The following is a 25,162-nucleotide window of genomic DNA, read 5'->3' as shown; positions in this document are numbered from 1 at the left end:
AGTGTATGATATATAAAATGTCCTCCTAGAAGCAAATATTGATCCTTCGCTTGGCAATGTCTACAGGCACTTATTTAGCTTAACTAATTGAAACACTAAGAAAATGTAATTTAGCATGATTTCAATAATCATACATGTCTCCAATATCAATACTTGTTCCATCAGGGGGTGTGGGTGTAAATGTATATAACTTTCTGTTGCATATAGTTAATGTACTCAGCATCTTACCAAATGTCATGTACCATCCACTTCGCTTTCATGTCCACAGGTGTCACATGTGACGCACTGTCTTCAGCAGCAGATGGAGTTAGGTCCCCATGACCTAAAAAGGAAAAGGAGAATTGCTGGACAAACTTAATTAGATTATGTCAGGTTTGAAAAAAAAAATTAAGTCAGATAAATTCAACAGATTTAAGTCACACAAAACAGCAGGATAGCAGCACGTTGGCACGGTGGTTAGCACTGTTGCCACACAGCAAGCAGGTCCTGAGTTCAATTCCACCATCAGGCCGGGGTCTTTCTGTGTGGAGTTTGCATGTTCTCCCCGTGTTTGCGTGGGTTCCCTCCGGGTACTCCGGCTTCCTCCCACAGTCCAAAGACATGCAGCTTGTGGGGATAGGTTAATTGGATAATCCAGATTGCCACTAGGTGTGAGTGTGAATGGTTGTCTGTCCCTGTGTGTTGGCCCTGCGACAGACTGGCGACCTGTCCAGGGTGTACCCCGCCTCTCGCCCTATGACAGCTGGGATAGGCTCCAGCGCCCCCCGCGACCCTGAAAAGGAGAAGCGGAAGCGAATGGATGGATGGGAAGTCACACAAAACACTTAAATAAAAAATATTTATAAATATATTTAAAAACAGCAAGTTAAGGAAAAAGGTTGTAAGTTAAGTTGACAGAAACCCCCCAAATATACCACCGTCGTTTGTCGCGCTGTCTCAAATGAATAAACTCTTATGCTTGACTGGTACATATTTATTATTATTATTTTCGAGTAATCGGCTCAGAGTATTGTGTTGTAAAGAGATAACCTTTCCACTGAATAGAAGGTCAATTTATAGCAATTACAAAAACTAATAAAACAATGGCCATTTAATATTGGTGTAACAAACTGCAGCGGTTACTCAGCAACTTAAAAACAAAGTGACTGCTGAAAGAGTGTATATTCAAAGAAAAGCATGATTAATATGCTGATTAATATGCAGACATCCGCTGGGAAGGGTTGTGAAGCAGGCAGAAATTTGTTTCAAGGCGTTCAAATCTGGAAACTGTCCAACTGGGTGAGAGGACAATATAGGTTCAATTATGGCTAATATACAATATACCTCAAAATTTACTAGCACCAGTACTTAAAAAGGCGGCGGGGGGAATATAATGCCAGGGCTCAACATAAAACCAGAATAATTTTTAAATGGGAACATAATTGTAAAATTTTCACTTTCCTGTAAAGCAAATATGTTTTCGAGTTATTCTATTTTAAAAATTTTTTTTCAAAATATGCCAGTGCGTCGATGAAGCTCATTCAGAAAGTGTACCTGTACGCCCCCTGGTGGATTTCATTTTCCCCCAACTAATCACGCAACGTGAGGTCAAAGTTTAAATATGACGCAGGAACGTACACGGACACAAAGTAGCTGGAAGACGTAGTAGAAGTAAGAAGTAATGCTTTCTAAATCAATCTTTTTATTTATTCTGCCACTAACACAGATATCTGAGCCCGCGAGCTCTCCGGTCACATCCCGTGACTTTACGAGTCTATAGCGCGCGCACAGACTGCAGGATAGTTGCCGGTGAGCTAGCATGTTAGCTAGCCAATAGCACGGAATGGATCTGCTGAGTATAGTTGTGGATGAAGTGGCTCTGGAAGGGCTGGACGGGATAACCATTCCGACTTTGTGGATACGACTGGAAGACAGGCAGCCCGGGTTTCCCCTCAAGCTCGACGACTGCACCAAGGAGCTCATCTGGAAGTCACTGGTCATCAACAGCGACCTGTTGTTTTACGAGCTCCCGGAGGAGAGAGACGATGTCGTGCTGACCGACAGGTGACGTTCTCATCCTCACAGATATCATAAGGAATCTCACAGTTTTAACACAGTTAAAACAAACGGCAGGCTTCCACACAACAAGTAAATCAATCCTCAGATTTGTCACGATGGTTCACAGACAGGCGGAACAATTATTTTCTGAGTGGGGCTGTTGTTTTCCTACACTTTAACACTCTTGCACTTTATGTACTCCATCTTAAACCCTGCAGTAAACCAGATTGTGATGCACTTAATAATCCTCTGTGTGCATCTGTGTTAGAAAATCTCCCACTGTAAATTTCTCAAGCCTTTGTTGTCATCCTCCATTGATTTCTTTTGTTCGACCAAAAGAAAAAGATTAGTCATCTTAACCTCATCAGTGACTCCTGAGATTTTAGTGACCTGAAACATCAGCTGGATAGCACTGGTGGTAATGGACTGATCCTTTAAAAACAACATTTAGCTGTGCGCCCTTTACCTAAAAGCAAGTAGACCAGGAATGTCAAAGTCATTTTGCACCATTGATCGCATCCAATCCATGCTGATCTTAAGTGAGCCGAAGCAGTGAAATTCTTTTTTCTGTTGTTGTAAAGAAGTGTAATTACACATTTAATCCCTGAGATATCTTAATATAAGAACAAAAGTGCAATTTGAACAGTATAACTCAGTTTTCCTTCATTGTAAGAAATTAATTGCACAGGCTGTCCTGTAATTATAACATGGAAACTCTCCAAAAGTTGATTCTGTTCATCTGGACGTAGCGTTTTCTGGGAGAAACGTTTCGTCACGCATCCAGTGACTTCTTCAGTCTCAGCTGACTGCAGGTTTCCCCAATCTTATAAACAGTACATTTGCATAATGACTGAAACCAGCCCACTGAAGGAACGATGGGCTGGGAGGTCAGTTCCTTAATCACAATTATGCAAATTCTCATGACCATTGATCAACAACCACTGACCAAAACCCATTGATCAAAACCCACTGATCAAAGACCACTGATCAATGGCCATGAGTACCATTCACAGAGAGTTGGGGAATGGCTGCAATCACAGCATTGTAAGATGGCGAAAGATGTATAACATGGAAAATTGTTGTTAATTGACAGAATGTCTTTTCTTTCTTTCTTTCTTTCTTTCTTTCTTTCTTGAACTGTGAACCTACTGTAGAAATAATAAATTTCTGCATTAGTTTTAAAACAAGAACTTTCTGTTCTTCATTCATCTGTTTCTTATTTACCTCGGTGCTGTATGAATTTCCATGGTGAAGGTGATTATCAGTAGGAAAACCTGTAAAACTCAAAATATCCAAGGTTTATGCCTTCCCTGCTTTGAAGATGTCCAGTGGGCCAAATTTGAATCTTTTGTGGGCCTATTCTGGTCCTCGAGCCTTTTGTTTGACAACTCTGATGTAAACTCTTTTTGTGGACATCCTAACAAAAGTTTTGGACTTTCCTAATGCTCTTCTGGTTGAACAGAAGTGAATTCTTTTGTTTTTATTAGTGTAAATATTGATAGTTATTAATATTACACCCTAGTTTGTAGAGGTAGTAGTAGTTCTAAGAGCATTTTTCTTTCAGGGTCAAGTTTACCATTGAAATTTAATGCAATAAATGTGTTATTTTGCCATCTCCTTATGTTTGGAGTTGCTCTTGTTTCTTTCAGGTTTAAGGACATTGATGCAGAGACAGGCATCGAAGTGACTGACAGCTTTACGGACACTCCCAAAGACATCTACCCCATCGACGTTGTCCCAGAAAACAAGGATGGGATTCAGGGCTCGTGTGCCTTCTTCAAAACGAGGAAAGACGTCACAAAGCAAGTCCGCTCCAAGTCCCCGCTGACCCCATTGGTCAGCTTGAGCGAGGCTTTGGAAAGGTTTGTAGAGATGCGCTGATACTGACAAAACCCTACCTGGAATTAAATCTGGTTAAATATGCTGCTTATTGAAGATTTCTCATACAATGTCACATGCACAGTGCTTCAGAGTTGCCTGCTATATTGGATGTGATTAATAATACCGGTTGCTAGTGGTTGGCGTTGTGTGACATCAGAGGTGCTGTTTCAAAAACCTCCTATTGATTGTTTTGGTTGCTATTAGATTTCCTAGTGACAAGTGGTTGCCATAGGGGCAACAACTGGTCTGCAGGCCTGCATGACTGGGACATTGGCAATGATTTTCCTGCAGCAACCACTCCCAACCTGTTGGAGAATACAAATTTTTCCAGATGACTGGTGGTTGCTAGATGGTTGCAGACAGGACCTAAGTGGCAGAAAAGTTAGCAACACATGGTTATGCCTACAAAACATCAATAAAATGCAATTTTTAAAATAGTGTTTATGAAAGCTGCTCGTGTTAACCATGAAACTATCTATGCAGGATGGTGAGATTTTTAGTGAGGGATGTTGGATGTTTCATACCCCCCCCCCCCCCCCCCCCCCCCCCCGGTGATGATTAACATGCTCTGTGGAATTAGCAGATGTATTTGTCCTTTATTGTGCTTTCAAAGTCTTTCAGTAACATATTCTCCTCTTCTCTCTCTCTTCCTTCTAAGATACGGGAGAAAGCTGGTTGTCGTGGCATCACAGTGTCTGCGATATCGTGCCCTGATTGGCAGCGAGAGCGATCCTGATGTAAAACTCGGCAGCGACTCTTACTGCGTGCTGGAGAGAGTGGGCCGAGCACGATGGCAAGGGGAGCTGCAGAGGGATCTACATGGAGGCTCTTTCAAGTAGGAGACACTTAAACCCACCTTTCGCACGGTTCCATCACTGTTCTGTGTTTCCTTTACAGACCGGCTTACACTCAGGTGTCCTCCTTCTAACAGTCAGTGTTGTGTTTGAGCAGGGTGGATGCCCGAAAGTTTCACTACTTCAGAAAGTCTCTTGTCCGATACCAGTTGGTCACCATGCAGTCCTACGTCAGGCGAATGAAGACCGGACAGCAGCAGCACTCCATCCTTCTGCTGCTCAAACGCTTCCATGTAAACAGGTATGTTTGTGCTCTGTGTTTCACATTTTATCTCATCAAAAGCAGAAACGGGAATGGTTGGTTTAGCATCATCAGTGAAAAAGAAAAGCATGAAATAAAACATGGTCTGTCCTTGGACCCTCAGTTGAGAGTCTGTCTTATGCACGTCACCTCTGCAATAAAGATACCACCTAAATCTGTGCACGGTTTTTGCAGCTTTAAAATTTAGGTGCATCCATCTGTGTGTTGGCTTTATCACATCTGCTTCCTGTTTTTGTCTTTCAGGAGGACCAAGTATGATATACTGATGGAAGTCACGTCCAACTTTCTCCAGCAGTGTCCGAATCAGTTTTCCACAGTCATCATGCTCAGAGAACAGCTTGTTGTGAGTATCCCTCTAAGTTTCTGTCGCCCCTGTCTGTCTAGCCTTCTGCTTGTGGTAGAAAGTTGTCTGTTTTTCTCGTAGAACGTGGACGACAGGACTTACTTGCGTCTATTCAAGTACATGCGAGCGTCCAAGTTGATCGAGTTTTGCCGATTCCCTTTGGAGGAGTTGGACCCCAGCGCTGGACCCCGCACCAACAAAAATGGTAATGCAACACTGAAAAACCACATAAGCCTCACAGTGCATGAGTGCACCACAACATATGCTTGATTTGGATATTAATGACCTATCAGAAAGACAAGAAATCAGACACAAATTGCCTATGACTCAACTGCTTCTTGATATAATCAACGTCTTATTTGTCCTTCATGTGCAGTTTACAGAGTTGCTGCTTCTGTGTGTTTAGTTTCTCAGATATTTTGATGTATATGCACACGTTTTTGCCTGGCCTTCAGTGCCTGGCAAAAGTCGTCATTCCATGTTTAGTGGTGAGGTAAAAAACAACTCTGTCACTGCTTGACTTTCTAAAGTAAAGAGCCATGAAGAAGTGATTTTGGAGTATTCGAAATTAGTTTTTGTTGGTGCGTTACTAAAATTTAAACATAAAAGAGTACACTGCTTTACTTATTTCTCAGGCTCCAAAGTGACTGTTCGCTGTGTGAGGCTGTTAAAGCCATACATAAAGAAGGGTGTGGCTGAGGAAGATGACGATGACGATGAAGACGAGGATGATGATGGTGGAGCAGGAAGAGGGGGTTTGCTTACAGAGGGCCGGATCATGGAGAAGGACCTGTTAACACAGGCCTATCACATCAGTATGTTTGATCTTTTCCTTAAGTTAAGAAACAAAAGAAAAATGAAGTCTTGATGCTTTTACTGGTGAAAGCTAACACTTCCATAAACACAGCGATATTTTTCTGTCTGTGCTCCAAACCGTTGCATGAAGGTGCAGATGTTTGAGCGTGATCACAGCTGTACTGAGCCAACAGCAAAGGGCTTTTACCCCATTTAGCTCTTTTTAACTCGTTGATTTTACTACAACAGTTAAAATCTCATGCAATATTTAATATTGCCTTCCTTCTTTGCGAAGTTCTTTTTTTTAAATTTTTTAAATTTTTTTAAGGTTTCTGCGATAAAATAAGATTTAATTTTTACGGGGGATTGAAACCTCGGTGTCCATGGTGACATTCACCACATTGAACCATGCTTTCAGTGTCCAAAGCTGCAGAGGACTAATTCTCCTTCAGGCCTTTTTCCTTACATTATAAATTGTTACTACTTAATTTGTTATTAATAGTTTGATTTTGTGCTAAAGCGTAATCTTCTCGTGAAATGTACAATATCATTCTTATGTCATCTCTTTCCATGAAGACAGTGAGGTGTAAATAAGGCAACAAATATTGTTGTTTCTGAAGTTCATCACTAGTCCTCATAACTCAAGAAAGTGCAGCAGGACAGTTAATAACAGACTGCAGTTCTCTGCACTCTCTAATGAAGGCTGCATTTTACCTTCAAATCACTTTGTTTCTGTTCAGTCTCACAGGAAGTTGTTTGTCTTGCTCGTAATCAGCTGAACACTCGAGTGTTGTGTTAACTGTAGCCTTTTGTCTTTTTTCTCTTGTAATGCAGTACTATCCTCTGGCACTAAGGGCATCCCCCAGCGTGATATTGCATTCAGACTGAACGTCAGCAAATTGGAAGCTCGCATGCTCTGGCGAAGGCTAGAGAAAGATGGGTTGATCAAGGTGACGTCTGGGCACATGCTTTTATTCTTTCTTTCTTTTTGCCCTTCTCTTAAAAAAAGATCGAGGCTAAAAATAGAAAAAGCAGCACTGATGACCAGGATAGCTTATTTGGAGGTATACTCAATTGTCAGATGTGTTTCGGCTTCCCACCCACACGACCAGAGGTCAGCCGCCACAAACAACGTCCTTCCTAACGCTATTATTAATGGCACATGTGCTGACGATCAGATACCCACTTGAAAGTTTATTTGGTGTCAAATTGGAGGATTGCATATTTATTTAAATGGAATTTTTTTTTCCTTTTTATTGGTATTATTTTTTTATTTGTGGTGAGCTACAAACTGTAAATCCCCAAGTTTTCCCAAAATTCTGCACCTAATCTTGCCTCTGGTGCTCTCTGATTTGGCCTTTAGTGCCATCAGCAGTTTCTAATTGCCCTTATTATTATCTGCTTGATAGATTGATACAGTTTTTATTTATTTTTAAAAATGTATATATTTATGGTGCTAGAAATGTCCCTGCTTAACCTCTAATTCTTCTGCCGTTGTTTCTCTGACACGCGAAAGGTCGTCGGTTCACAAGTGAGAGGAAGCACAGGCATTAGGAACCCACCCTGGGCTGTAAAATCTGTGCCAAATTAAATATGCAGGTCCATGTTCTGAAGCAACTCCTTGGGAGCAGCCGAAATTATCGGTTACAACCTTTTTATATCAGCTCTTCTCGCCCTCATGAACGGCAAATGCCAAACCTGACATCACAACTGCCAGCCCAGGATCATTTCTGCTTGTCATCCAAAGAGTAGCAGCTGCTCTGAGCCCTTTTCGAATGATGCCCCACCCTGTCTCTGAGTCAGAGGACAGCCACCCACTGGAGAAAACTCTTTTCTGCCACTGGTATCCATGATCTCATTCTTGATTCAAACGAGGAACAAAAATTACAAACTGAATATCGCGTTGTTTTCAATAAAACTTGCAAGTACTGACTGCGATCATAAACTCATCAGGAAATTGTTTAATGAGGTCATAGATCTATAAGCCGGCACTTCAGCATTGTCTTGACTTTTCATACCAGGAAATGATATGCCGCAGCAATCTACCAAAGCAGTGGGTCGTTTAGTGTTGCTTAGTTTTGTTTTACATTGTAAATTTCTGTTTTTCACTTGTGTGTGTGTGTGTGTGCCTCGCTCTGTAGGGATTCATGGAAGATGAGGGTCGGCAGAGGACTACAAAATTCATCAGCCATAAGTTTGTAACCCTAAATGCATAAATTATACCTTTAAATTCTTATTTTCGCGCCACTTTGCACTAAATCCTGCCGTTAAAAATATCTTTTGCTCACATCTTTTGGCAGGTGTGTCGGCAGTAGCAATCAACTCCAGCTGTTCGCTAAAGAGCAGGAGCGGCAGATGCTGCTCTTTTCTTCCGCACCTCAAACGTCAAGTGCAGAACCGACCTCCCCTAAAACGCCGTCATCGTCAAAGGCGCCAGTGAAAGGAAGCTCCAGAACTCCTGAAGCCAAGAAGAATAAAAAAGAAGTTAAGGGAAGAAGCAAAGAGGCAGAGGAAGGGGGGCAGACATCTGAAGACGGGAAAGGAAATTCAAGAGAGGAAGGGCTGGATGGAAATGAAAGTAAAGTGAGGGAAAACTCAGGAGCCAGGAGAAAGACAACAGGGGAAAATGGCAGCATGACAGCAGAGCACACTCAGCCTGACGTTCCTGTCATGCAGAGTGCACCAGCTGAGTGTGAGCAGTCATTACACCTTTGCTGATTTCAGAATAGATACTAAATCTCTATAAGGTAAAATCCACATCATAACCTCTTAATGTTGATGAGTTGTTTTTTTTGTTTTTTTTTTGGAACCTCTCAGGTGAAACTTCAGTGTGCAGCAAACCTGCGACTCACGGGACACCCGACTCGGTGTCTGGTGCTGTGACAGGTAATTCCCACATTTTAACCTGAAGAGCTCTGACTGTAGATTAAAATAAAGTAAAAAATGTTTTTGTATATTTTCTAGTTGGAGAAAGATCAAACTAATACTTATTTACAAACGCGTGCATTTGAATTAAAACTTAAAACATCGAGTAAATATTCATTTCGATTTCGATTTGCTTTGCTGTCTGCGTATAGTTACTGGCAGCCACTGGTCACACCTCCTTGCGATCACTTTGATTGTTAGCAGGTTTCTCCACTAGTTTCCGTGGAAGACGCTGACTTGTCTGCAAACACAAACTCAACAAGCATCTGTAATTGGAAATTATAGCAAACATGGTGATCTGCTAACAAGCAGACTGAAGACTGAAGCCTAAAGTGGATTTTACCAGGGTTTTTTGTTTGATTGTTTTTGTTCCCCAAATCCAGGTAAAGCGGTCTGAGATTGTTCCAAATGAGCCACAGGGTGGCGATGAAATCAATAAAGAATAACAGTATAGATGAAAAAAGTTTGTAGACGTTAAAGCAGAAGCAGAATTTCACTATAAAGCTGAAAGAAGGTGACAGAAGGTGCAGTCAGGTGATCCAGTTTTAAGAAATTGTTTGGGCTCTTCTGTGCTCCTGCTATTATAATGCATTTATTTTCAATGTGCTTATGTATGCATAATTACAACATTCCTTATAGAGAAATGTAGTCACAGTTATGAAAGTGTAAAAATATGCATCTGATGGCGTAGTGTCAAAAGCAGGAGAAACACATTCTCTGAGTGCAGACGTGGATTAATGTTCAACACACATGGAGACAGCTGGGGTCACCAACTGTTAGTTCAGGACATTTTTCAAGTATTTTCTATTTACATGTGAGGTTGGGCTTTAAAACCAGCCTAAGGAATTTTTTTGTTGGGTGATTCAGAAAGTCCTGCTCAGGTGCGCTTTGGACAATTGGTGCAGAAACCTAGCTAACAAAGAAAAGTGCCACCAGTTTATTTATAGCCCTAAAAAACCAAACATCTGCCAAATTGTAATTTCTCCTTTTATGGCTTTTCTTTGTTTGTTACTGAAATAACTTTGATAGTTTTCTTTGGGATGATGATGATGTGCATTATGTGCCCGTGAAATTTCCTTTCTCTCCTACAAAGCTCCGGTTGAGGAAAAGGAAGAAACCAGTTCAACTGATGCCAGCTCTTTGCATCAAAGTGAGACACCAAATGCAGCTGATAATGCGGCACCCATCACAGTGGTCGTTAAAAGTATTCCCTCTCCAAAAAAAGCCAGCGTAACTCGGGAGAGGTCTCACGAGACGTACCGCCTGCTAAGGAGGAAGAACTTGATAGTTGAGGCTGTCTGCAACTTAAGAATCATAGAAGGTCTTTTCCAGTAAGTTTGTCTGAAATGGCAATAGTTCAAGTTCAAAGTGTTTTTGATGCACGGTAAGAGCGTGCTGTGCTTTCCACAGGCTGCAGAAGATGATCAATGATGATGAGAAACAGGACGGTGTCAGTTCAAAGTGCTGCAAGAAGACTATCGTACGTCTCGTCCACTGTCTCGCTAGAGAAGGCTTGCTTAAAATATACACGACCACTGTTGTACAGGATGGGATGACAAGGAAGGTACGTGAACACATCACATCTGCTCTGCCTTTCTATACAGGCAAGATGGGAGTTTTATGGAGTCATATATAAAGTCTCCTCTGTCTGCCTGATGTGTGTGTCTGTTGTTGCACCTGTAGGTTGAAATGATTGTTCATCCGTCCATTCAGCCCAACAATGACCGAGTCAAACAGGTTATTGAGCAGGTCCGATTCAGAATTTCCAGCTCTTCAGCAGTGTTACGGTGAGCACATAATCAAAGATAAGTCACATTTTTAAAAAAACAAAAACAACAGGATGTTTGAGCTGTCCTAATGTCTTACGTGACCCCTCCATTTTAAAAAAATATTTTACTAGGAAAATGGAAAGTAGTGGCAGTGCTTTATTAAAACAGGTGTCAGTGTGTTTCTGAACAATGATGAGATTGGATGATCACTGATCATTAGTCCAGCAATTTTGAAGAGATCCCCATCACCACAGGCTCAAATGCTGCCTCAAAAAATGTTAAATTTAGATCCTCAGATTCTCAGTCCAGTTCGTGTGTAATTTGGCATATCTTAGTCTTCCCGCCTTTTCCCTTTGACCTTTTCCCCCTTAAACGTCTACTTGGGGTAACCCTCATTTTTCTTTTGTCCTCCACTTGTCCATTTTTTAAAAATTATTTTAGGACATGCTGCACACCAAGCCGAGGTATTTTCAGCTAACACTCTACAAGGTGACTCTCAAAAACACCATTTAATGGCTGTGAAACTGAGGAAAGTGGTGTTTCCCATAGATACAACTAAAAAAGAAATTGTGTTTTTTGTCTAAATATAACTTAAAATTGGTTCTTTGCTAATTTATTTGTTATGTGTAGACACAACACAGGTTCATCCCTTGAGTTTGATGCCTTGTTTATCCTTGAGTGTTAAGAGTAAATGAGCAAAAAGGCAGCCAATGTCTAAAGGAAAACTTTAAAAGATCCATTTTACCATATTCAGAAAGTCTGGAGAACAATGGAAGCAAAATGCAAAGAAATATCGTCTCACTTAAGACTTTTGCACAGTACTCAGTGCCTTTACTGTTACCTGGTGTTTGTTGACATGTGAAGAGATTTAAATGGACTTCTGATCTTGGTAATGATCACTCGGCCTGCCTGATTGCTGTGTTTATGTATTCAGATCTTTCTATACCAGAATGTGAACATCTGTGTTGTCTTCTGTGTTTCACTGGCTTATGCCTGTTGTGCCCCCGGTATTCTTCTTCTGTCCCTCAGCCATGCTGAAGACAGAGCCAGAGAACAAGAGAAGGAGGCTGACAAAAAGAAAGCAATTATCGATGATGACCCGGACTTCAAGCCCACAAGAGGTTGTTTTTTGATTTTATACCACAACAAAAAGACAACTTTAATTTCCCACAGATTTCTATTCCCAAGAACAGAAATGAGCAAAAACGAATAGTTTCTCCCAGTGGGTCAATCATGTGATTCAAGCTCTATATCAAACTGGCAGAATAAACATTATTTTCATGATTTCCTTAATACTCTTCTAACAAGTGAATGATGGTCATCAGATGGTCAAAAATAAGAAGAGACTAAAAACATTTTTAAATTCAGTAAATTGAGCAGGCGTGCTAAGATCATGCTGTTGTGTATACTAAATCAGATCTGTCTCCAGTAAATGTTTGACTCACTTTTTTATTATTATTATTATTTTTAAATAGTTCCAGGGTTGAGTAAGACTTATGGCTTCCAGCCTAAAATGCATCGTCTACGCATGATGCATACCTTCCTCTGGTACCTGATCTATGGGCATCCGCTCCGACACAACTGTAGCAGCTCTGATTCAACCAGTCAATCATCAAGCGGCACAGACGGCTCCGATCCTGCTGCCAAACCCGCAGACAGCAAAGCACAACAGGATCTGAAAGAAGCAGAAAGCTCTACACCTGCAGACAGACCAACACCGTTGTCTGACAGTGTTGGCACCGGATGTGACGGCCGGAAAAGTGCAGACTCCAGCTTATCTAACATGGAAGTGGCATCTGGTGATGAAGGAGAGGAGCAAAAAGATAGTTACTCTCAGTCTGACATGAAAGGTGAGACAGCCTCATGTATACTTGCATTTCTAATGAAAATGTAATTTGGATTGCTTGTTTCTGTCTACAGGGGTGTGGAAGTTTTGCATTTTCCCAGCTAATGTTCTTGGTTCCCCTTTTTTATTTCCTGTGTGACACTGATAGTCTATCTCGATGAAGACTCCTGGAAGAGATTCATCCCTCCTGTCCGTGTTCACGAGGAGTACAGCAGCGGCTGGGCGATGGTGGGCGACCTGCTCCTCTGTTTGCCTCTTTCTGTTTTTGTGCAAATTATTCAAGTTACTTATAAGGTGAGTGTGAAGCTTTGTTTTTGGGGGGAAAAAGGCCATGCAGTTCATTGGCTAGTGTGGAGTGGAAAATATGTTTTCTCTGAAAAGATGAACGGGTCAACTTTGTGGCAGATATGTGCAGATTTTCTCAGTTTGAACTCATTTTGTAGCAGATGTAGTGCAATGTTTAGGTATTTGTGGATCAGTTACCTTAATACTGTGTAAATACTAAAAAATGTGCTCACATATTTTAAAAGCATCCGTCTTTCAGTTTTCTCTGAGTTTCAAGTGGCAAACATCAGCCCTGTTATTGTTTTTTGAGATGCACTATATGGACGGTAGTATAGTTCTTGTGCTGATGTTAATGCCAGAGGAGGGTTGGAGCTCTGCGCTTACTGAGTCTGCAGAGTGCTGGTGATGTTTACACACTGTGCATCTCAGCACTTGGCTAAACTCCAGTTTGGGACTTTATGTGGTCTGCTGCTTCATGGCTGAGATGCTGTGCTCCTAAATACACTTGTACCACTACAGTGCCATGCATAAATTCAGTGAGCTCTTTAGAACGACCCATTCTTTTGAGTTAACACTGCTAACTTGTGCCCACAGGTGGAAGGACTGGAGGAATATCTCAATGATCCTGTAAAGCAACATCATCTGGTGAGAGCGCTGCCTGCACGAATGAGAAGACGGCTGCTTTATAAACGGTGATTTTCATTCTGTCCTCTCGGTAACACGCCACATCTGGGACCTGAAAGTGAGCATTTATGGACTAATTTTTTTATTTTTTATTTTTTTATTTTAGGAAGTACATCTTTGTATTTCATGAAAACCTGCTAAAGTTGGTCTACATGGGTCTTCTGCAGTTTGGTCCAATTGAGAAGTTCATGGAGAAAGACCAGGTACACAAAACCTTAAAACAGTAAAGTACGTGTAAGCGTACGAGGACTATTAAAAGGAATACAAGCACATGTTTTTGATTTTTAAGGTTTTTTCTAAGGTTGTAAAAATTGCTTGATCTTCACAAAAATCTTACTTATCAATGACTGTAAATGTAGCTGCTCAGGAGCATTTTTATGCACTAATATGTCTTTATCCATTCAATCATCCAGGTGTTTGTGTATCTTAAACGTAATGCTACTATTGTTGACACCACCAACACCGAGCCTCACTACTGGCTGGTCACAGAGTGCCTTGAAAAACCGTTTGAAAGGCGCCCTTACGTCTTCAACACTGCTGATGACCTGGAAAAGTACTGGTTTGACCTGATGTGCGTCTGCCTCAACACACCACTGGGTACGTACATACATGACCATAAAACGCACGCACTGCTCTGGCAATTATTCAAATAATAATATGTCCCTGTTTGAAAATGTTCTTTTTAGGGGTAGTTCGTTGTAAGAGGAACACCACTGATGAGGAAACGACTCCTTCTTTTGTGCAAGAACGCCACGTTTTCGCAGGAATGGCGTACCTGCTAAAGTACGTGTGTAATGATTTCTCTCCCTCTGGCTGCAAGGGAGGAAAAAAACGATATGAAGGTTCCTGGCTGTCGCCGAGTGAAATCGGTTTTAAAGAGGGTGCTGCATCATAAATCGCATTGTGACTTATTAAAGTAAAAGTTGTGCCTTACCACAGCAGCCAACTTTGAAGGCAAAAGAAATGTAGTTTTACTTCACTACTTGGTGAGTAGTTTGCGAGTGTTTGCAGACAAGTTGGCAGCTTCCATGCAAACTATTGAGCTGCTAACAACCGTATACCACTTTACAACCAGCTTCACACTAGCGACTCCCGGCAGCCACTTGTCAGCCAGTCAGAGAGCACCCATTTTTCTGTGTGGCTGGGTTCTTATTCACTGTGCTTCTTTTCTTCCATTTCTCATTTTCAATTAAAGCTGACTAACTCGAGCAGTTACAGTACTACAGTAGCACAGAAACCTTTCATACACAGTGTTTTAAAGTCACGCTGATGAATGTGCATCTGTCAAACACACACAGGGGCAGTACTGAAGTGTGTGATGACGGATTGATACCAGGAGACGGTAAAGGAGCAGGAGGACTGGACTCTGAATTTTTTGGTCATCTTAAACGCAACTGGTTTTGGACCAATCAGCTGCTTTCTGTTAACATGGTACAAACACAGTATGCAATACAGACAGTCATGTGCATGTTGAATGCATGCTGGCATTTTTGACATATTGGGGTTTTTTTGTTTTTAAGAGGCAATCTGGTTTAGAGGCACAGGACAACAAAACCAGACTAAAGAGCCTCCTGAGTAAAGATGCTCTCAGATTTGCGCTTAAAGCTGGTGAGTTTTTTTTTTTTCTTTTGTCCACTTCATGTGATCAGCTATGTCACATCTGCTCCTGGAGCTTTTAACATTTATATTAACCACAAATCTCTACAACAGGAGGTACAGCGACACCGCGTTATGTCACATCCAAGCGGCCAGCGAGGGCAGAAAAAGTTCAGGTATGGGATTTTCTATCTAACTCTAACATATGCTCATCTTCCAGTTTGTTATGTCTATTAAATAAGTTCAAAGCTACTCAACAGCCCTGCATTAAATCCTGCCTGCAGAAAATGAACAATGTTCAGAGGTTTTCTTTTCCGACATACAATTTGAGGAAGCTGTTGAACAGTGGGGGTGTTTCTGGTCTTCAGCCACGTCTTAATAGTAATGGGATGTGCAGAAGAATAGAAACGCTGTTGCAGCAGTGCAACATTTGGTCTAATAATCTAGTACGTCACAACGCTAACAGAAACTAATAATTCTAACTTTGTGGAAGAAGCTTTTAAGCAGGTATGTTTAATTAAGCTCAAATTGAGAGTACAATCATAATGTGGGCCTTTATTATATAATAAACAACATAATTATTTACCTGCTCATTCTTTGTCCAGTATTGTAACTATCCAAAGGCAGTAATGGTGTTGTTTCTTTTTATTTAATTACTGGTCAGTGCTCAAAGACATCTATTTAGACTGTCTAGAGGTTATTGTTTGTATTCTTATTCACTGATAACCAGGTGGGAATAGAACCAGCATCCAGAAACCAGCGGGTGGTTGGAGGAAAGGGGCAGAAGAGGAAGAGAACCAAGAAAGATGTTGTCAAAGTTCCACGCAAGAAGAAAAAAGGTACAAAGTGTCCATCTTAACCTAAAGATGAATGCATGTGTCTGCTGGATGTGAGGAAAAACACGTGTTTTCATAATCAAAGAGCCCAAGAAACGCACTCCTGCACACGATGAGACGGACCACCAGGCTTTGAAACGGATGACCAGACAAAGAGTCAACTGGACTGTACAGGAAGACTCACTGGTGATGCTCTGCTGTGTGGCTGCAGACCTGCTCAACAGCAAGGTACGCACAGAAATTCAATCATCTTTTTAAATTTTACAGCTTCTCGCACGTACTTCCTCCAAAACGTGCTGCACGTTACGTCATGTGTTGCAGTTAAAAAGGCAGTTTGTACCTCACTGCGTGGTGAGAGACCTGCTCCACGCAGAGTTTGAGATATCATCGGATAAAACGTCAGTTGCCGTTGGACGTCGCTCAAGATACATCCTGAAAAATCCTCAGACACTTCTGAACTACAGGTGAGTGCAGATAGCAAAGAAACACATACTTTTAAATCCAGTCATTCGTGAAACTCGTGGAATTTTGCTGCAGGATCTGCCTGGCTGAAGTGTACCAGGACAAGTCGCTGATGAGTCTTTTGGAGAAGGAGAAACCTGCTGATCCCGAAAAACCAGAGGTATGTGTTTGCCGTTCTTTTTATTTCCATTTTCTGTATTTTTATTTATTTAAGTGAATTGAAAGTGTAATATTTCTGTCTGTGCTTTTTTAGGATTGTGCCAAAGTGTTCTCAGAGTATATCCGGCTGCTCAGACAGAAGTTCAGCACAATTGTCAATGCTCATGATTTGATCATCCCTGACACCAAACAGCAGCTCTTCTCGAGGTAAAAAGCTGGAAGATTGATGTGCTGACATACAATATGTAGCTAAGTGTAAAGCTAACAAGTGTTTGTTTTTGTTTTTTTAAACAGGTTTAAGGTTTCTGCAATAGACAGCGGGAAAAAGCTCCCATACAAAGACACTTTGAACAGGTAAGGTTATCTAAGATTTTTACATTAGAATATGAATGTTTATGGCAGTAAGTGATTGTTTGTTTGTGTGTCTCCACTGCAGCACAGATGACATTCATTCTGTAGTGTTACATAACTTGATCCAGAGCACTCTGGCCATGACCAACAATCAAATGAAAACCTCCAGATCCTTTCAGGTACAGCCAACCTTCAGTTTTAGTCCTTTTTTCCATAAAATCTCCCTTTAACCTCCTAGGACCTGGCGTCCACATATGTGGACATCACATTTTGGGTTATTTAGACCAAAATACTCAATTTTACTCTACAAGGGCCTGATATCCACTTAGAAGGACATTATACTGCCACTGTTCTATCGAAATTTTAAACGAAAATCCTCATATGTGGCTCTCATTTTTCTTAGAAACAAAAAAAAGGTAAAAAAAAAATCTGGTAATTCTTTGTTTTTTACATTCATCAAGTGCCAATCAGCCCAAATATCAAAGAGAAATTAAAAATGCATACTTTGGAAGAGTTCGGGTCTTAGGAGGTTAACTAAGTTTATCTGTAAAGAATGTTTTTTTTTTATTCATGTCTTCAAACAAAAAAATCAGTAAAAAGTGTAATCAAGCTTTATATAGGATTAAATTCCCTTAATAAGTAGATCTGTGTCATGTTTTAAGGCTCAGTCCTTTGATTATTTGTCTCACTTCTGTCGTAGATCTTCCACTTGTACAGTCAGTATGACCAGGAGCTTCTGTGCAAAGTCTTCATACAGTGCAGGAAGAGGGGTCTGGTCAACCGCCGGCGTATCAGCCAGCAGTTTGGGCCGAAGAAGAACCGAGCGCTGCCCATCCTGCCCATGTCCTACCAGCTGTCCCAGTCCTACTTCAGGTACGCGACCAATTGAGAAATGATACGCTCGCACGCATCACTGAAACAACACTTGATCCTGGTAGCTGGTCGGGAGTGAACGTCCTGCACTACAGAGAACGGAGTGGGAATGTTTTACTAACTGTTTCATTACCATGGTAACCCACGGCTCCTCCTCTGTCTTCCACATGTTATTTGCTCCACTGTTTGCTCATCAAAAGTGGCGAGGTATTCAAAACAAAGAAGAAAAAAAACCTACATTATAACTAATGGACACTTTCCAAATGTACTGTATGTCTGAATGAATGAGTTGATTAATTAGCTGGAATAGAGCTGTAGCCACTTTCACCTAAGTAGCACTCATAAGTAGGACTTATAGGTGATTTTTGTAACTGCTAGAACTCGTCTAGAAACCTGGACGTCTTTGGTTTTTTTAAATTTCTCACACAAAAGCTGCTTTCATGACAAATAGTTATGTGCGCTATGTTATGGTAAGTACCCTTTAGGAAGGGGTGCCCCTGGGATCAGTGTAGCTTCCAGCCCTTTGTTTCTGTTTGCATTTGACTGCTTACAGGAAATCCAGAGTGATTCATTACCCAGTTGTGTCCGGTGTCAGGCCCTTTTTATTATATGGTGGATTCCTAGAAACAAGTGAAGATGGTAAAGCTTCAAGATATTCACCTAAAGCTAGCAAGTGTGGTTGATAAGCTGCATCCATAAACTGTACAGGTGGATACAGAATAATAAAAATAAAATAAAAATCCAGTAGTCCAGTATGTGAATTCTTCCTGCACTACTTACTGCCCCCTGAAGTTTTTCACCACCCCTCTCCCTCTCCTTCCTTATAGGTGTTTTTCATGGCGTTTTCCTCATTCCCTGTGCACCGATTCCTTCCGCTTCTTAAGGAGTCTAATTGACAATGGCACGCATGATGACAGGCCCATCATCACACTCTACAACGAAACTGAGTACAGGTCACAGAATGGAGAGGAAGTGCTGGAGACAAAAACAGGCTCCAAAAGTAAAGAACATGGAGGAAAAGAAGCTGACAGACCAGCGAGTGAGCCGGAAAGGGCAAAAGATGTCACCACAAAGGAAGGAGATGACAACCAAGGTGAAATTAAAGGAGACGAGAGTATAAAGGACGCTGACACGAACAACGAGAAAACTGATGTTTCGAGCAAGCCGGACGAGCAGAAAAAGCCTGACGACAGCTCCACATCTGGATCTGGTGAAGAGGCTCCAGGAGTGTCGGCCACGTCAAACACGGTACCTCCAGCTTCAGACGAGCCTCCAGATGTGTCGGACATGCTCAAGTTCTCTCTCCAGTCCCCGGGTGGAGCCTGCCTAGTCTCGCTCAGCCTGATGTCTCTAGGACTGCTGAATGTGTACGCCTCCATACCTAAACAGATGGTGGTGGTGGACAGCAACCTGGTGGACAAGGATGTAGTGAAGAGGTGAGGCATAAGGATTCAGCACCGTAATGACTTTTATACAGTTTCAAAGCATCTCAGGCAAAGATATGTACATCATCTTTCACACATGAAATGTTGCTTGAAGTGTTAATAAACAACAGCAGGTTGAAAGTGTAGTAGTGACAACACATTGAAGTAAAAGCAAAATCAGAAAGTAGTTTTTATTATTAAGTTGTACAGATATATCCCGTTTTTAGCTAGAAGGAACTGTACAGTGGGCTCTCATGAAGCTTACAAACAGAAAACATAAAAAAATTATTTGTAGCCCGATTTACAAAAGTCACAATCTTTTCTTTTCAGTATGGCAGAACTAGTAGAAGAAGAAGAGGAGGATGACGATGATGGTGACGATTACGATGGGAAAAAAAGGCAACAAGTGAAGGCACAAAAAGCTTCGCACACCAAGTACTTAATGATGCGAGGATATTGCACCCCGGGCATCGGTAAAGCTTTAGAAACCTTTTACTGTGTAATAATACCTGGTGGATGATTGAACGGAAAGTTTGTTGGATTGATTGAACAATTTGTCAGCAAACTTCCAAAACAGTTTTGTAGCAAGTGGCAAGCAGTTTATGTCAGTGCATTTTGTTCTAAAACAGTTTACACACTCTTCAGTGAAGTTCCTGCCATATTTGGAGAAACTGTTTTATTTATATAGCACCAAATCAGAGCAACAGTCGCTGTGCTTTATTGTAAAGACCCGACAGTAATAGAAATAGAAAGCTTAATATTCAAATGACCATTTATGAGCAAGCACTTAGCGACAGTGGGAGGGAAAAACTTCCTTATACAGGAAGAAGCCTCCAGCACAACAGCTGTCTGTTGGAGGGACAGCCGTCTGCTGTGACTGGTTGGGGGTGAGGGAACAAAGACATGACAAAAAGACACACACCAGAGATTAATAATAACAAATGATTAAATACAGAGTGGTGTCTAAACACATAGTGAGTGAAGAAGACAGTATAACTAAAGGAGGGTTCAGGGTCACATGATCTATGCCTAACTGTAAGTCTTAAGAGAGGTGAGGTAGGTAGGTGGCTTATAATTTATGCACAAAGGTGGAAAAGTTTTGTGATCGTTGAGCCGTTTCATTGTTTTGTAAACAATTATAACTCGATCAAGAATCTTCTTAGAAAATCTTCGGAGAAACAACCTCCAGCCAAAGCTGGTCCCGTCTGTCTTTCACACACTCATGGACAGCAGTCGCTAGCATTGTGTTTATTAGCAGCAGTCCTGCAGTAGCATCAGTTGATTGCTAGTAATATAATTTGTAGGTGTTTTCTGTGTTAAGAAGATTAAAGGATGTTGCATTTCTATTTATGTTTGTTCTTCTCTTTTTCTAGTAAAAGTGCGCAACCTAAACACCAATGATAGCATTGTGATGGAGTCGTGTATTATGAGGTTGCAGCTGCGCAACACGCCCGCTCACAGCCTGTTCAGTGAAGAGAGTAAGAGCCACCGCATTTTAGACTTTTATTTTTGAACACCAGACTCCGTTTGTATAAAATCCTTTATTTTCTGTTTCCTTCATTTTTAGACTTTGCACCTCTGGACTTGACAAAATGTGGTCCATCCCTTCTGCCCTCCAACCTCACCTCCTTCGTCCGTTCAGCCTCCTTTTCTCCACCCAGTGTGGAGGAGTGTTACAGGCGCTTTGTAAATCAAAAGGGATACACCCCGCGGGACATTGAAGCGTGCACTCAGATCATGAGGAGCTTAGATGAAGCTGGTGAAAGAGGTTGGGATGCTTATGACTTTCTCGAGGCTCACGCGAACCTGCTGGAGCGGCAGTCTGGACGCAGCAGGAAGCTGCAGCAGTACATGGAGGTAAAAATCAAAATCTAAACGCAACATCCTTATGTGAAGGGTGAAGAAAACAGATTTGGTGTCTAAGTTATGTTACGATGTGTTTTCTGCATCGTTTTAATTTATTTCCTGCTACAGGATCTTCGTCATCGTTCTTATGACTCTTTAAGGATTTCTCCCTTTGTTTGCGTGTCTGCACTGCAGGAACTGAAAAATGACAAGTCCTCAGGATGTTTTAAAATTCTAGGCATTACTGCTTTCATTGTGCTTCAATGGGAAATCTACACTGTAGCGATGTCATAAATGCAAACCCCATGGAACTACATGTCGTTCAGCACCATCAGTTCATTCTGTGCACTACTTTTTCACCAGTTTTTGAATTTATTAGTGAGAGAATAACAATCATTCTCTCAGTATAAGGAATAGTAGTCATAGTATAATATAAAGATTCCCAAATGCCAGCAAATTCCTCGAGTTGAAACTATCTGAATAGAAGCAAATATGTTTTTCCTGAAAAAAAAAATGACCGGAACAAAAAGTGGAGACCCAGGAGGGGAAAAAGTTTTTTTTTTCCCCTTCTATAAACTGGCACCGGGACACGGTTATTACACATAATGCACCAGCATAAATGTGGGCAATAACATCAGACACTAGGTAGGTAGGGAATAGGTTATGTTGTATGTCTCTACTAGGATTCCCCACAGGAGCCTAAGCCAGGCTTTACATCACGCACCTCTTTCCAATGATGAAAGCCACAGCAGCTCATTCAGTTTCTTTAGTCTGTTCTAATTTTCTTGATATGTAGTTGAAATGTTATACAACACTGAAGCTGCAATAATTACAGAGGAATCACCTTGTAAAAAGTATTAAAAATGGCAGTGACTCATAGCAACATGTTTGTGTTCTAGGAGTTGGAAGAAGAAGGCCAGGTGGTAAAAGTTGGGAGTCTCAGTGTCCGCTGGGTGCTCATGAAGCTCGCTGGACCATGGCTTCTTACTGTCAGCTCCAAGCACTGGTCTCAGTCATCCACTGCGTCACACCCGTTTTTGGAGAAGAAGCAAACCATCCCCTTTATACGGAAGCGGTGCAGCCGCGAATTCCAAGTGGAGAAGGAAGAACCACCGGCGAAAAGATTGGCTGTGGATAGAGAGGACGTCGCTGACAAAGAGGATGTGGACGGAGTGCCGAGTAACCAAGAAACAAATGAGGAGAAACAGCTGGAACAACTGGAACGGCCGATGGAGAGGGCAGATGAATCGAGGGGAGACCAGTTGTTGTTATTGGAGGAGGAGGGAGGAAAGCAGATACAGGAGGAGGAAAAACAGGCTGCAGAAAGGAAGAAGACGACGGACGCAGAGAGAAGACAAGATAACAGGAAAGAGCAGAGGTTGAGAAGAGGAAGGAAAGAGGATGAGAACAACGATGAGGCGTGCTCTTCCTCCACAGGCCCCGATACTGATGCGTGAGTACCAAATTTAATCATACCAAGGTTTTCGTTTTTCCCTTCATCAATATTCCAAGTTTCATCTCTCTCCTTTTTGCATCCAGTGAAACCAGCTTCATCAGCCGGCCCTGGCGCTTGGTTGATGGTAAGGTGAACCGGCAGGTGTGTAAGGGCATGCTGGAAGCTGTTCTCTACCACATCATGTCTCAGCCCGGCCTGACACACCAGGCGCTGGTAGAGCATTACAAAGATTTGCTGCAGCCAGTGGCAGTTCAGGATCTTGTGCAGGTATTCCAGTCTAGTAGTTGTTACTTCATCTATTAGTTTTTTATTTTTTCGTTTAAGTGTATCAACATTTCATACACACAAACACTAGAAATCTAAATCTAAAGGATCTAAAGATAAAATAGACTTTCCATTATTTGAGCACTTGGGTCATACACATCCAATATTCAGTCTCCCTTCTGACCTCTATCAGCTCCTTTAGCAGGTAAATGCTTTCTATAGTGACAGTTTGTTGCTGGGCTGAGCAAGTGCACTGATGAGAGTAGTGAAAATGAACCAGTCAGCCTTATAGCGGCACTAAATCCATGCTTAAATGTTAAAAATATGCCTGTATCTTTGAATAGCAGACGCAACACGATTGCTGTGTAAAACGTGATTTTAAAAATAGGAAGCAATGATTTGCAAATCTCATAAACCCAGATTTTATTCACACAATAAAAGGTATCAAATGTTTAAAGTTGTGAAATAGATCAAGTCTCAGAAAAGTTGTTTGCTGCCGTTTAGCGTCTGAGGAGACCGACTGCTGGACTTTTGGGAGAGGATGTTTTCCCATTCTTGTCCGATGGAGGATTCTAGCCGCTCAGCAGTCCTGGCTTTTTTTATTGCATTTTTGGTTCCATGCTCTAAATGTTTTCAGTTGTTGAGAAGGCTGGGTTGTAGGCAGGACAGTTCAGCACTTGGACTCTTCTGCTATGAAGCCATACTGGTCTGCAGTGTAGTGTCTTACTGAAATATGCAAGATCTTCCCTGAAAAAGACGTGATGCTGAACATTCTCAATTGTTCCACAATTTGTAGACACCGTTATTTTTGCAGATTGTGAACCTCTTCCTGTCCTTACTTCTGAGAAACTCTGAGCGTCTCTAAGATGCTCTTCTTTTATCCAGTCATGTTACTGACTTGTTGCCCATTAACCTAATTGGCTGGAAGTAGTTTATGAGATTTGTAAATTGCAGCATCCCAACTTTTGGGGGGCAGTATACACAACATGAAAAATGACAACTATAAAAGTTACCACAAGTTTGATGAGGGCAAAGGAAGAAATTCTTAAAACGTGGTACATCCCAGGATAACTAGTTTTTACACATTAGCACTCTTTAGCTTGTCACAGTTTTAGCATTGCTATAAAAGAGCTGTCTTTCCTTATTTTTTGTCCTATAGATAATGTGCCCATATTAAACATGTTCAAAGTTTGAGATGACAAGTTCCGCAACTTTGTTAAGAATACCCGTGAGCCAAAATGCATCAAAGACAAAAATTGACCCTTTTTATGGTTGTGTTTTTACTCTTTTTGTCTCTTCCACAGGCACTTATCGAACTGGGCTGTGTGACGAAGAAAACTCTGGCTAAAAGTCCTAAACCCTCACTGTTCACTCGTCCTGCACAGCAAAGAAAAAGCGAGAGAGAACCAGACATAGTGATGTATGAGCCCACCATCAGCTGCTGCCTGCGACTCTGTCGAGTGTTGCCCAACGAGCGAACCTGGAACTGTTGTATACCCTGAAAAGTGTTTGCTAAACTTCTTTTAGATCTCCAAGGACTGAGAAAATATTGACACAATGATCAAGCCTTTGAGAGCTAAGTGAGGATATTTAAAAAATTTGATCAGGTTGTTTGTATTTCTTTTGGGAAAGTTTTTTTTTTGTGTTCAGCTTTTGTGTACTCTAACTTATAATTCTTAATAAAAACCCATAAGTCTTCTTAAAACTTGTATTTATTAGTTAATCACGTTTTTGTCATTTTCTCTGAAACATGCAAAAGCTGTGTTTACACTTATGTATACAGTATGCAGGTCTTAAAGGTTAAAATCAGCTTTGTAAAGTCTTATGAGAGAAACGCACTCGGTGTACTCTATTTTTTACTTTATTTAGTAATAAATTTAGATTCTTTACATTACAAGTTTTTTTCTACATGATGAAGGTGTGAAATCACAGAAAATGTTTGCGCTCACTGCCCACACTGTCCCATATTTCCCATATTTTTTATAGTACAATGGAAAACAAGAGATTTTCTGTCATTTAATTGTTTATCAATTACTTAGATTCTTTGGTGTTGCGTGAATGACTCTGGGGGAAGTCTTTCATGCAAAAAAATGGTATGTCTGATATCTGTTTGCTGAGGAGTCATCTTTTTGTCAGGTTTTCATGGCTCCTGTTGTTGGACCCATTCGTTCACTCATGTTCTCTCTATAGCCTGATTGGGTACCTTCAAAGTGTA

The 25,162-nt window shown here is 41.2% G+C and overlaps 1 protein-coding gene across 1 annotated transcript; it reads left to right on the top strand.

The window, feature by feature from the left end:
- The first annotated feature begins 1,605 nt into the window (after positions 1-1,605).
- On the top strand, positions 1,606-24,652 carry gtf3c1 (general transcription factor IIIC subunit 1). The gene is made up of 39 exons (XM_085458734.1): positions 1,606-2,043; positions 3,687-3,899; positions 4,577-4,753; positions 4,870-5,013; positions 5,278-5,377; positions 5,459-5,582; positions 6,013-6,192; positions 7,007-7,122; positions 8,314-8,366; positions 8,473-8,864; positions 8,990-9,058; positions 10,191-10,428; positions 10,508-10,661; positions 10,781-10,884; positions 11,896-11,987; positions 12,342-12,716; positions 12,861-13,006; positions 13,592-13,689; positions 13,788-13,884; positions 14,095-14,278; positions 14,368-14,464; positions 14,980-15,112; positions 15,202-15,289; positions 15,392-15,453; positions 16,008-16,116; positions 16,199-16,341; positions 16,435-16,577; positions 16,651-16,735; positions 16,829-16,941; positions 17,029-17,088; positions 17,171-17,264; positions 17,786-17,958; positions 18,786-19,394; positions 19,713-19,855; positions 20,756-20,860; positions 20,950-21,239; positions 22,127-22,680; positions 22,767-22,950; positions 24,252-24,652. The coding sequence occupies exons 1-39, from the start codon at positions 1,823-1,825 to the stop codon at positions 24,447-24,449; spliced, it is 6,660 nt and encodes a 2,219-aa protein (XP_085314860.1). The 5' UTR covers positions 1,606-1,822; the 3' UTR covers positions 24,450-24,652.
- Positions 24,653-25,162: the final 510 nt, after the last annotated feature.

The sequence above is a fragment of the Copadichromis virginalis genome, linkage group LG6 (assembly GCF_057382275.1).
Source record: "Copadichromis virginalis isolate Kocher_CV1m ecotype Utaka linkage group LG6, C_Virginalis_male_GT1.1, whole genome shotgun sequence".
Taxonomy (NCBI): Eukaryota; Metazoa; Chordata; class Actinopteri; order Cichliformes; family Cichlidae; genus Copadichromis; species Copadichromis virginalis.
The sequence above is the reverse complement of the archived record's forward strand: the minus strand, read 5'-3'. Positions and strand labels throughout refer to the sequence as shown.